We start from the raw sequence: 13,957 nt of genomic DNA on the forward strand, positions 1-13,957 counted from the left end.
GATACTTTCCTGGTGCCTCATTCATTTCCTAACCAATGGGAGAAGGGAAATGGAATTCAATGAGTGGAGCTAATAAACCCAGAAGTAGATGAACTCTGAGAAATTATATTCTTCATTCAAAAGTGCTCTCATAGTGGGGAAATACCTAGGAAATTCAACTTCTCCTTACCTTTTGTTAACTGCAAAAATAAACATATTTCCAAGAGTAATGAGTTGCTGAGAGTTCTATCTAGAGCTCCCCTCAAAGGCACTGAAGCATCATTCCCCTGCACCCCAAGTTCACCTTACCTGGGAAACGAGGTGCGAGGTGCGAGCACACCACATTCAACTCTGCAGTCTGTTTGAATTTCCCTTTGAGGCTCAGCTCCTTTTCACCCTCAGTTTCTCCTGAAGTAAGCTTTGATTTGAGCTTCAGCAAAACATTGTCTTCCTAGAGGTTAGGCAAGAAACTAGAGAAGAGTTGCAATCTCCATAAAACAACCCAAGTCTGCTTTGGGCCAGGTCCAGAAGGAACTGCAAACGTGTTCATCAATGGTGAAAGCGAGGCAGACATCAGTAAATTCAAAGGCTTCTCCAGGCAGGACTGACCTGGAAGGAGCACTCCAAAGAGGCATCATGCTCCCATGGGGAGAATTGGGTTCCAGGTCAAGGAAACCTGGCCCGTGCTGTCCATCAGCTGTCTGTTCTGGGGCAAGTTACCTGACCTTTCTGAGCTTTGGTTTCATCATCTGGAGAATGGTAACAACAATGCCTAAGAGTGGAGTTAACGCAAGAATTAGAAAGAGAATGGGAAGTGAGAAATTTGAAAAGATTCAAGTTTAGCACCGACAGACATAGTCTCCTCCTTTTAATTAATAACATTTCTAATCATAATATGTATTTCCTGTAGAAGTATTTTGAGCACCATGGACTAGGTACGGCCCACAGACCCCGCCCATCAGAGTCCCCTGGTTGCCGTGAGCTTTGCTGCCAGGTACAGCAATTATGGTCACCTTGCCTCTTACAGCTGCATGTCTCCACCTGGTCTCTGTTATTCTAGACCCCTGTCCCTTCCGCTGACACCAAGAAGCCCAGTTTCAGGGCAGTTTCTCCTGCCATCAAACCCCATCGACAAAGGACAGCCACTGTGCAGCTTTCCTACAACGCGGGCGCCCCTCAGCGGTGCATTCCTTATATTGCTTTATCGAAGGGTGCGTGCGCAGGACCCGCCAGATGACCATAGCCAGCTGGCGAGTTCTCTGGTCTCATGTAATAAACCACTCTAGAAGACCCACCTTTCTGGGTCTTTTGTCCTCAAATACTCTCCCAGGACAGTGCTGGCATCTTCTCTTCATTAATGCAAGCCACTGTTTTCCCCAAGCTTTAAGGAGTCATCCAACAGCACATGGGGACCAGATCCAGGTGTTCTTTTGAGGATATGAAATCCTGAGTCATGAGAGAATGTCTCCATGTGACGAAACTCTTATCCAGTCTTATACTCTGCCACCCCACCCCCCATCCCAGTCTGACACCCTCAGATCCACCCCCAAGTTCATTCGACTGATCACTGTGTACACTAGTCAACTGGTGAGGCAGCTTCAGTAGAGAATCTCAGTCCTCCCATCACTGGGAAGGTCCTTCCCCAGCCGGGTCATCCTGAGACTTGACCCTAATTGTCCAAGTAGAACCAACAGGGGTTGTGGGCAGTGTTTGAGGAGGGCAGCCTTGGAAAGCATCCTCCTGGGATGGCACCTCCAAGCATTGGAGGCTGATCTCTGGCAAGGTGAAGTGGCCCCTTCTGCAAGGGAAACTCAGCCTCATCCTCTAATTGTCCCCATTCCAGGCCTCTGTGCCCCACTCCTTCCCTAGGAGGCCCTTGACTTAAGTACAGGGGATGGCTAGTGTGGTGTGTCCAGCCTTCTTAATAATTCAGCAGCACTCCCAATTAGGCCTGATTTCCAGCTTTAGGAGAAGAGAATCTTTTCAAATTCAGCTTTCTTACCATGCCCCGAGTGCTTTGATTACTCTTACCAGCCAACTAATCCCACGGTCCTGGACATTACCATAATTCCACACCTCTCAAATGGTGTCATACTGTGTTAGCCAGTACCTACTTTTCCATGTGTATCCCCTCCCAATTCATCATAGTAGTTGTGATGCTACGGCATGCCTCATTGCTCCCACGGCCCACAGCACTGCCTGGGGCAAACAGCCTCATTAAGCTTCCCAAAAGATAGCTATGCTGGATTTCATTCCTTTGCCCCTTAGATCCCCTCTCCAACCCTTCTACAACCTGCTTCCCAGGAGGCCAACATTTGTGGACGGAATCAATGGGCTCCCTCACTCTCTGCCTTCCCATTGGATTCAGCAGATGATCCAGGCAGGGGAGCAGAGTGACGCTGGGGTATTGCGAGCCTCCTCCCCACCAGGCCTTGATGTGGTGTTGGCTGCATCTTCCTATGCATCCCCTTCCTACAAGGCTCTTCTTTGGGGTCTGATAATCACATCCTCTTCTTGTTCTGTCTGCCTAGGGCTGCCCATTGCTCCTAAACAGGCGTTCAGATGTGTTTCACAGCCCCTGTCGGTTTCCCTCACTCTGCTCAACTCCCCTCAATCCCCCACTGCAGTGTCTCATTTGCTTCTGGCCAGGACGCTTATTGACGCTTGGTCTTTCCTCAGATTCTGGCAAGCCCTTATGTGCTCTGCCCATTTCCCCTAAGTTTCCTTTCTCTCAAAAATTCCTGAGGGACGTTCCTAGGGACGTGTTGAAAACCCCCAAGCGGTGTTGCCCAGTATCACTCCCATCACCACCCACCGCCCCAGCACAGGCCCAGGGCACTCAGCTACTTTTCATGTCAGAGTTGACCTTCTTGGCGACTGAAATGGATACAAAGGTTGGACCGGGTTTTGCTCATGGTCTTTGCTCCCAGATGTCCACCTCAAGTCCCACTCCTTGACTATCAATCCTAATTTTGCTTTATGTTTTTACAGGGACTCATTGATTCCTCACCCAAGGAGGACTCCTGGCTCCCTGCTGTGATGCTCCAGGGGTAGGAACACAGGTGGAGCCACTTTGGGGACTCATGATACCCAGCCGGCTCCTTGCGTCCCTTACTAAACATGACGTCCTAAGTTAACGTGTAAGTAAAAATAACCTTATGGTTCATTTTTAAAAAGGCTTGGTATTGTTATTCCAAGTGTATTAAATAAGACCATTTTTTAAAGTTTTTATGAATTCAAAAGACAGAGGACATGCTTTATTGGCATTAATAAGATTCTCCTGGCATATTGTGGAAAAGGAACAAGGTTAATTTCAATCCCCAAAATGTCAGAATTACAGACACTTGCATAGCATTAGAGTTTGTTTTTTTAAAAAGTCACAGAGAATCAGCTGCTGTAAGGTTTTCGAGAGGGCAAAAGCTAGACAACCACAGACTTCCCGCAAGCCGGCAACAGTTTTACCCCTTACAAACTGTAAAATTTCTGAGTTTAAAAAAATACAATTTAAAATAGGCTAAATGGGAAATGCCATTTGTCATTCGTCATTTTGGGCATGGCTTTGGGGGAACATCCCATGAGTCTACAAACATGAGTTTAATTTTGTAAGTTTTTAAGTGTAAATGATAGCTGTAATTACATTTTTGTGTGAGATTTGTATTTAAAAGGGACCTCTTTGTTAAGGATCTTAAGGGGACTTAGGGAATTTGCTTAGAAAAAGGATCACCCAAATCCAGGCTCCTTTCAATTTGAGCTACTATTTCCCTACCTTTTAAAACTCCGAGCAGTCTCTATTTCTCATGCAGATAATTGCTCGGTTAAAAGGAGAAGGGAGGCTTTCTCTAAGGAAGCTTGCAGTGAGATTTGGGGTGGGGGCATGAGGATGAAACACGGATTTTATTGACTGCTGGCCCTTTGGCCACAAATCCAGTGGGAGACCAGTCCTTACGGCAGACATGAGAATTTAAAAACTTTCTAGCCCCATGCCTAATTATCCCCAACGCATTTAAACCATTGGCATATTATAAATCCAAACTGGAGGATGGCAGTGCTATTCAAATTATGTTCTGAGCTTCAAGGTAAATAAAAATTAAATTTGCAGGTTAGTGAACTAGAGAATTATTTTAGTGAAGGCACAAATATTGTTTTGCATCATTAGCCTATGTGTGCTGCCTCTGGGTCTTATGCCTGAGCTGGACCTAAAGGAGACAGGTAACCTCCTCCAAATTAAAGTCCTTGAATCGGGGGGTAAATGCTGCTAGTGCTGCTGGTGCCGGTGGGTCTGTGAGGCTCTAGGCTGTCATCTGCGGTCTTCAGATGGTCTCACACTCAGTGGTGGCCGTGGAGCAAGCCCCACAGTCACAGCGGACAGCCACAGGGTAAGTGTAGAAAGGATCGACTCCTGGGGCACAGTTGGGCAGCTTGACGGTCACCTGTTTGGTCTCATTGTAGGTACACACTCGATGGTGGGCTTCAATGTAGGGGGGCTCCAGAACAGGCTTCTGTCCCCACAGGTAGAAAATAGGAAACCCATTAGAACAATTTTCAACAGGGGTACTGCAAGAGTTTTTAAAACATGTGCTACCTGACTATTTAGTCGGTGGCATTGACCTCTTTTCCCTTAGATTGTCAAATAAAAAAATGACAACAGCCAACACAACAGTAGCTGTCCCATGTGAATAAATCAGAATCATACCATTTTTCTTTGTCAGATCAGCAAAAAGGAATACTTTTTGGTGTGCTGCAGAATTTTAGTAATTAGTCCATGTGTGCCATGAGATGAAAAAGGTTAAGAATTGCTGCATTAAAACATACTATCCTGCTTCATTCTCTTGGTACCATTTATTGCTATCAGTAATCTACTTGTTATCCATTTGTTTACTTGTTCATCTGTCTCCTCCTAGTAAACAAACTCCCGACGTCTCAGTTTCTCATCTGTAACACGTAATATCCACCTCAGAGCATTATTGTGGAGATAAGGCGAGATGATCTATGTAGTGCACAAGGCCTTACACCAAGTAAGTGTTCAGTAAATGCAATCTATCGTTCTTATCAGAGCAAATTAAAAAATACGGGTGCGCTGCCTGGTGTGGCTCAGTGGATTGAGCACCGGCCTGCAAACCAAAGGGTTACCAATTCGATTCCCAGTCAGGGCACATGCCTGGGTTGCAGGCCACATCCCCAGCGCGGGGCGCTCAAGAGTCAACCACACATTGATGTTTCTCTCCCTCTCTTTCTCCCACCCTCCCCCTCTCTAAAAATAAATAAAATCTTTTTAAAAAATAAAATAAAAATAAAAAATATGTGTAACAGAGGCCCAGGACGAAGTTCTTCAATGAAAGGACTGTGTCGAAAAGCTGAATTTAACATCAATTGCTTTCTCCTGCTTCTCAGGTAGTATTTCACCCTTCCTCATTTTGCTTCATGTCCTTTTTCCTCAGTAATCTGGAATACCAGGCAGGTTTGCCTGATAAAATACAGGACACCCAATAATATTTGTATTTCAAATGAACAATAAATTCTTTTAGTATAAGTCTGTTGCAAATGTTGTATGGGACAGACGTACACACAAAAAATGGTTGTTTATCTGATATTCAAGTTGAATGCATCATGGTTTTGTTCTGTTTGGGTTTTTTTGTTTGTTTTTGTTTTGTTTTTTGCTAAACCAGGCAACCCTAAACCTAGGCCATGAGTAAACGCTTATTTTCAGCAACAGTTTGACCTTCAGAGTAAATACAGCTGCTTTCTCACCAAGAAAACCCTATTTTCGGACACGATCCCCAGTTAAGTTACCAAAAATAAGTACTTTGTATCTCCGAAACTTTCAGATTGCTGGGAAAATTAATCACATTTTCTTTTATTTATTTTCTCTAAGTGGCCTCCCTTCTCACCGCACAATAAAGCCATAAGGGAAGCTAGCTAACATAAGGGGAATCTCGCTGTCTAGTGGTCTCGGGGCTCTCATTTCTCCAGTGAGAACATAGTTCCTGACCGCCTGTGGGTGACCATGATCCCATGAAAGACATTCATCAATTAACAAGGAGAAAGAGGATGGAATTGAGGGAAATGGCGGGGTGAGACTTGGGCCCAGAAAGAGCTCCAAATAGTCCAAAAATGAACTTCGAGCAGGGGGAGGCGCCAGCAGGCCAAGCCCTGAATATGAGAAGGTGTCAAAGTTCCCTGAACATGTTTGATGTCAAGTCATGACCACAGTACCTTTAGCAACTAAATTTTCATTTGGCTACCAGGTCTCAAGCCCTCGATGATGTAAAAATAAAGCTAACTTGGTGGAGCAGTTTCATTTAATTTGGAAGTTTCATTACCATAACTCAGTTCCTTCATGGGGCTATATTTTATCTAAGTGAGAGCAGATTGCTCTCTGAGTCCCTGCATAGGAAGACATTTTTCCTAATGGCAGTGACCTCTCCAGGTGCTCAAGGGCTTCTAAGTTGGCGTTGATTAGGCTAGAGGATAAACATCATGACTCCAGGTAGAGGTCAATCCCACATAATTCAACAGGGGTTCATGATTGCCTGGTTCGTGCACGACTTTGACAAGAGCCATGAAAGTTGCAACAACTAATCTCTGCCCTCAAAAAACTTACAATGTAGGGCTACAGAGTGGGCAAGGAGGTAAGACACAAGGTAGGGTGGAGTCATGGGCTGACCAGGAAGTCAGAAGATGCTTGGGAAAGGAGTCGGTTCTGGGGGCAGGCATCAAAGCATAAATTTGATCATGACATATGGAAATTAGAAAGGAGACAAAAAGAACCAAAACTGAGATTTCATGAAGGGTGTTGAATAAAACTTTTAAAATCAATCTGACAAAGACAGAGCTCAGAATATGTATAGTCGCTGGGAAAGAGGCAGATGTCATATTGCTAACGACTTGAAAGTTGGTTATTGAATTTGCAGTGGGGGGGGGGGGGTCATTAAAGATTTTTGAGCTGGAGGACAAGATCAGAGCTGGTACTTGATTAGTAGCCAATTAAGGGCTCAGTGGGAAGAGGGCCAACCGTCACTCTCTATTGTGATTTGATGGGGTGCTGAATGGCCCTCTTTCTTCTCATCCAGCAAACAGATCTTCACCACAGCCCTATAGGGTTCTTTGAGATTTTTACCCCCAGTTTAAATGCAATGCCTCTGAAAAGGCTGAATGTAATTCAGTGTAAAGGGACTTAATGGATCTGTCAGTTACAATCCCTGAGGCCCCCAGGAATTGGGGGGTGGGGGAGGAAGGGGCAGGGCTGTGGGAGCAGCACTGAAGGAGGGGCTGAGGATCCCCCTCGCCTGCTACACAGCTCAGGGCTTCTCTCTTGGCTGGCTCTGTCACAGGAGGAAGAACACAGGGAAGAGTTTGGGTTCCATGCTTGTACTAAGAATTATTGCTACCTTTCCACTGTGGGAATAAACATGACTCTGCGGCCACTTACCCCTTGAATTCCTCCATGTCCTCTGTAAAATGGATACAATAATAGCTCATTTTGACTCCCAGAGTTGATTCCCAAATACACAGACACCATCCGAGTAAAATGATTACTTTTATCAATGCATTGTTAGAGGGGCAAGGTCATGTTTCTTCCAGATTTCTTTTGAGCATGCCAAATAATTGTTATTTTTTTTTAAGTTCACAGGAAAAGACAGATGCCCTGGCTTTACCTCATTTCAGCAAAAAAGTGAACATTTAGGAATCAGGCCAAGTGGCTGGCCCTGAAGGCCTCACCACCAGGGCCCGTCTTGGACTCACCTCCCAGGTTTCACAGCGGCCCCAGCAGGCATCAGTGGTGATCCGAAGGCCCCTGCAGCCTGGTTTCTTGGCCAGGAAGGTAAACTCCCTCACGGCACAGCCCACAAAGGTGCGCAGGTTCCCGCTAGAGGTGCTGAGGACACAGCAACAGCCAGCCAGGAGGAGGAGGGCCATGGGGCCAAGGAGAAGATATGCCAGCTTCATGCTCTTTCTCTGGGGAGGGAAAGCAAAGAGAGTTGATGAACAGATCCAGCTGCCTTCTAAGGGGCAGCCAACATGGTTGCTATCAAAGGGAACTTGCTCTTAGCATTTCAGAAGAAATAAGCCAAGAAATTGCAGATTCCACAAGCTCCAACACAGGTGCCCCAAATTTTCTCTGACTCCAATATGGATTCCATGGATCCACTGTGCTCACTAGACACCTAACTCCCCACGGGCATCCTCAGGCTTTCCCTCATTTGGGCCCAGCTGCGGGACTTGGCCTGGGTATGAAAAAAACATGCTCCAATGGTCTCTTCAAAATGAACACAAAATACGAGTCACATCGAAAGTAGTGCATCTCCTAATATAATACATGAATATACACAAATTATTTTTACTCAGATCCACTGTATTTGGTGCCACATTCCATGTTTGCTCAAAATTACACTTTCAGAGTCATAGGTGGGGAATTAAGGTGTGGAGGTAGGTAAATAATAATTGTACACCCACCTGTATTGTTATTAACCTGACCCTCCACAAAGCATGGATATGCACAAGATATTATGGCACCTGACTTGGTGGCCATCTGTAAAAATACATTCTAGTCCCTATAAAATGCCTCTGCTCTATGCCTCTGCCATCATGGCACCTAGTTGTGATTCAGTTTAAGTCCAAATGATGGAAAGCCCCGGGGGTGTTTAAAACATAATCCCAACCTCCTGTAAAGTCTATCCTCGCTGGGTCTTGGTCACATCCTGTGCTTTTTCAGAAGCCAGAATCAATCCCTTCCTGCTCAGCCCACTAGACAGAACATACCTGGATGTTAAAGTGAGAATGGACATTGCATCTATGGAACACCCTCAACTCATTTTTGCTTTAAAAAGCTGCAAAGTTATCTATTTCTGAATCTGATCTCCCAGGCCCTACATCCAATCTGTCGCCTTATCAGGGCTCTTTGGACTTCCCCTCAGGAAGAATGAAGTCACAATTGCAGAGACACACTTACCTGACCTTGCTGGAGCTAACTCTTCTCTTAGAGCTCACACCGGCACCCAAAATCCCAGCAAGACACAATGAGTGACAGAAGTTTGCTCTGGGTAAATGTCTCTACCCTCTGTTACTGAGCTGCTTGACTGCTCAAATATATAGGAAAGGTCTTGTAAATCAAAACAAAAGAGAGGCAGATCCTTACAGGAACCACTAAACACATCAAAGACCCGGGATATAAAGCAGGTCTCTATTTTCCAAAACTGATTCACTTAGAGGGTGTTGTTTTGTTTCTTAACATCACCTACTGAAACAGAAAGTTACCTTGGTGGGTGACATAATCTTAGGGAAACAGTCAAAGGTAGTTCACCTAGTTCTTGGGAGAACAAATGCATTGGGGCAAGATGGATTAAATTTTCCTTTGTGGTTACCACAAATCTCCTTCGAGACAGGAGGCAGTCACTGGTAGCTCGTGGCAAACTCACTCCCTTCACTCACAACACGTTTCAATACATTGAAAAATAACAAAACAATAATTCTTCCTGGAAAGAACAGGGGATCACTAACTGAGAGGATGGAAATCATAGTGAGAAGAATCAATTTGAAAGCCTTAAAATGAGTTAAGGATTAGATAATATTAATAGCACTTGGAAATGAATCATATAGGAAAAAAATACCAAGATGTTCAAAGGGATTTATCTTCCAGCATGGGAATTAATGAAGACATTTCGTGTCTTCTATGTAGTTTTCAGAATTTTCACATTTTCTACATTGAGCAGGCTTTTGTAATAGAAAGTCAGTTAATATTGATACTTTTTAAAATAAACTAATAAGTACACATTTGTGCTACATGCAAGATATGATAGCTGGTTCCTAAGAGTCTAAACTAAGGATAAAATAACATTCTTTATGAGGATGGGCCTCAGTTCTCATTCCAATCTATACCGGCAGCTTACAAATGGATTGAAAACCTTGTGTGTGCAGCATTATTCTGGGTGGTCGAAGAAATAAAAGAAGCAGACATCATCCCTGCCCTTCAGAGTTAACGTATCACTGCAAATAACGACATAGCCAGAGACAGTTAAGATGCCCATTAAATGGGTAAATGATACTAAATAGAGAAGTTAAAATATTCCCATTTCCTGCAAAAGGAAAAGGTGTTCTTTAAATAAACATGTTACTCATTAAACGTTTGACATTTTCAAAACATAACCCTCAGTGAACCCATCACTGTATCATCAATATACCTATTTCTAGAGTCAGCTTATTATTGTATGTGTGTTATTGAAAACTGAACTAGGCATAAAGAACTTTCTTCAGCGCTTCAGCAAGGGAATGTCATAATCAGAACCGGGGTGTGAGGAGACAGTTTCCCTGATGTGATCTCCCAGCTCGCTGGGTCTAGAGCCAGCCAATCAGCGGAGAGCTGCCATCCTGAGCCGGGTTTCTGAAGGAAACTGTTGGGCCCTTTTAGATTAGACCTGAAACATACGGACTTGTGTCGGAAATGTCACAAGATAAAGAAAAACAACAAATGGAGGCCAAGAGTACCTTTCTTCTACAATCCCTGACTCCTTCATATTGCAGCTTTGGCGTTAGGCTTACCCCTTCCATCAGCATTAACCTGGTGATAATGACCATGTATAGTCACCGAGCTCCCACTACTACCAGGCTCCACGGAATCCACCCTGCTCTTACATATGTTATCTCTAAGTCTTACAGCAATTCTGTAAATCAGTGATTATTTTCTACTTTTTCCATTGAGAGAAAGGGAGTCTCAGTTATGCTGTTATCTGCCTTTGATGACACTGGCGATGGCAGATAGGTTTTTTTCACGCCTATAACCAGCTGCAGCCAATTGAAAGGTGCTGTCCAGAACACGGTGTTAAACAGGCCTCTGAGTCCTTCCCCAGTGTGGAGGGCAGTGGCCATCAGCTTCATCGTGGGGTAGAAAGGGGAGTGCTGTGTGGATGCTAGTCCTTACACTGTGCCACCTGCCTCTCTATAGGCAGAGTGAGAGACTGCTGAGTGAGTCCAAGTTTCCTTGAAGCCCTGGTGCCTATAGAATGTCTCATCACCATAGTCTGTACATCTTCCACTTTCCCTCCCATCTCTGTTGACATTTCAACCACTAAAGTCACTGTCTTGAGGTAACAAGCAAAGATGTGGGCAAGGTCTCCAAGCATAGGCCCTGGAGAATCTTCTCTCATCTTGTTCCATTATCATCTTCATATAGATTCATTGCCACTTGGGAGGCTGAGTCACAGGAGACAGGTTCTGTAGGGATAAGGAGAGGAAAGAAGGGGCATGGGTGAGCAATCGTCTTGAGGTCTGAAAGAGTGTGACAACGAAGGAGGCACGAGCTCAGTGCCAGTGCCTGGAAGGGATGATGGGTGACCCCAGACAGAGGGCCCAGCAGCGCACACTGTGTGCAAGAGGTGGAGACACTGCCAGAGCCTGGAACTGCCCCCTGGCTTAGCCACGCTGATTCTCAGTGGCACAGCTTCCTGTGTGGCTGTGCTGGGAAACTCACTTCTCTCGGCCTTTGCTTCCTCATCTCTAACATGATGGATTTGACCCTGTGATCGCAAGGTCCTTCTTAGTACCAGAAGGTAAATGTCTGTAAACTGTTTTGTGAAATAATAAGCTAAGAGAAAGTCAGATGGAGAATCCAAAGTTTCATATTATAATAAAGCCACCCTGCTTTGTGTTCAAATCTTAACTCTGACACTTGTCAACTTGTGATCTTGGATAAGTCTCATCACCTGCTGAATCTCAACTTCCCACGAAACTGAAAATCCTCCTTCACAGGGCTCATGGGAAGAGTCTATGAAGTGATGTCTATAAATTGCTTATCTCATTGCTTGATCTATGATAAACAGGCAGTAAAGGTAGCTCCTCTTTCTTATCCCATCACCACGGTGTGTGCCCCAAAGAAATATGAAGCTGCCAATAAAAAATTATGTCATACCGCTAATTATTAGGTACTCCCTGAAATAAAATGGGTCTGAAAATAGAGGAAGTAAAGTCCTTGCAGGCAATGAGACCCCACCAGCATTCTGAAATAGAAGACATGGGTGGGCACCAATCAAAGCCAACCTGATCTGATGCTGAAATTAACATGATTTGCAGCAGGAAAAAGTGTCTGAAGTGTTAGAGTTAATTTATTATAACTTCCAAATCACACTTCGGAGGTATAAGGTTTACCATGGCTCCACAAGTTAATATATTGACCTGGCCGGGTGGCTCATTTGGTTAGAGTGGCATACTATACACCAAGAAGTCGCAGGTTCAATCCCTAGTCAGGGTGGGTCTGATCCCTAGTGGGGGTGTGTATGGGAGACAACCAGCTGATGTCTCTCTCTCTCCCTTTGTCTCTCTAAAAATCAGTGAACATCTCCTTGGATGAGGATTTTTAAAATTCAATTTATTAATACATCTTTAGTACTACTTTCAGACAATTTCAGTTCTGACCAAGAATGGAGTCAAACTAACTGAGCCAACCAACACACACTGAGTACCCTCTCTGGTCTACAGGTACCAAGTGAGGACCCAGAGAAGTAAGCCATTTGCTGCATCACTTACAATGATATCCTGCAAGTAGAGAAAGATATTCACGTTCCCATATGTTTTTCCCCATTGTCCTCTCAGAATACACAATGCTCTGTCCAAGGATAAAATTAATCAGCAGTATGCCTCCTATGGATGAATAAAAAAGCCACAAATGAAGCTATGTGTCTCAAGGAAGTAATAAAATTAATGATTTTCTGGTAACAGATACAAGAAAGGTCAGCCTTGGATTTTACAAAGTTGTATGGTGCTTGTAATATCCCTTATTGACAAGGGGGAAGTTCTGGGATTACAAATGAAGATGAATGCTGAAGTCCTGGAAGAAATTACTTTTATTACAAAGTTATTTCTTCCTTTCGAAGCATTGGGCATTTGAAGGACAGCTCCTCATTTTGACTTAAAAAGATAACATTTGCCCTAGATAATAGTACTGTTGCTATGGTGACAATTTTTTTTATGAGACTAAAAATAATGAAGCTTGTGTCTGTTTTACTAGGACGAGTCAAGCCTTTCTCCACAACTGCCTGAAAGAAGTATCTGTCAATTGTCACAGATTTATTTCAGATTAAGGGCACATGGTTTAGGTGCTGAAGTGGAATGTTTTTATTTCCGCCTGACTCTTCCACTTTTGAGTGTCATAGCTTTGCAGGGCATGGCAGACACATGCCTAATAGAGAGGAACAGAGGGGAGCTTAATGAGTCACAAAGAAGCACTCTTTATTTTTAAGTGCACCCTGTATTCTCATTGGAATGAGTCCACAAAGCTGCTGGGTCCCCAAATCCTTCATTTGTAATTCTCCAGGCAAGGCCAAGGTTGTTGTTAGCTAAGCTACGAAGCAACAGCACCTCATTTGTTAGTTATTGGCTTTGTTCCAGAAAACTACCGGGAGGATTATGGCCCCAGAGTGCGTGCGTCTGTCTGTGTGTGCTGTGCTTGTGCTTGAGTGAAGGAGCAAGGTGATGGGGGTGGGGGTAAGAGAGTAGAAGAGAGCTGGTCTACTCTCCAGAGTATTCATTACATAATCTAACACATACCTATTAAGCAACTGCTGTGTGCCAGGTTTTGTCTAGCACTGGAGTCACTAGATTCATTAAAAAAAAATTAAAAGATGATATAAGGAAGTATGGGGGTAGAATAGCTAACAACTGACAGAAATAATAGGTTTCTTTTCTTCTTCCCTTGCTTTTCTTTGTCTCTTCTTTCTTTCTTCTTTTTGTCCTTACATGTTTTATTGAGTGTTACCATATGTCAGATACATGCTAAGTACATGTGATGCCAATATGAGTAGAGCTAAGAATCTGCCCTCAGAGAGTCTGAAGCATAATGAGGAAGATAAATATACCAACATGCATATGACCCAGAACTTGAGCTATTAGCCATTTCTCCCAGTGAAATGAAAATGCATGTTTACATAAGAACCCATACACAAATGTTCATAGCAGCCTTATTTATAACAGCTCCCAACTGGAAGTGACT

The 13,957-nt window shown here is 44.0% G+C and overlaps 1 protein-coding gene across 1 annotated transcript; it reads right to left on the reverse strand.

Annotated features, from left to right (window-relative positions):
• Window positions 1–4,049: 4,049 nt before the first annotated feature.
• GPHB5 (glycoprotein hormone subunit beta 5) lies at window positions 4,050–8,973 on the reverse strand. The gene is made up of 3 exons (XM_024567351.3): window positions 8,930–8,973; window positions 7,723–7,935; window positions 4,050–4,478 (listed from the first exon to the last, which is right to left on the reverse strand). The coding sequence occupies exons 2-3, from the start codon at window positions 7,924–7,926 to the stop codon at window positions 4,290–4,292; spliced, it is 393 nt and encodes a 130-aa protein (XP_024423119.2). The 5' UTR covers window positions 7,927–7,935; window positions 8,930–8,973; the 3' UTR covers window positions 4,050–4,289.
• Between the last annotated feature and the right edge of the window lie 4,984 nt (window positions 8,974–13,957).

The sequence above is a fragment of the Desmodus rotundus genome, chromosome 7 (genome assembly GCF_022682495.2).
Source record: "Desmodus rotundus isolate HL8 chromosome 7, HLdesRot8A.1, whole genome shotgun sequence".
NCBI classification, from domain to species: domain Eukaryota; kingdom Metazoa; phylum Chordata; class Mammalia; order Chiroptera; family Phyllostomidae; genus Desmodus; species Desmodus rotundus.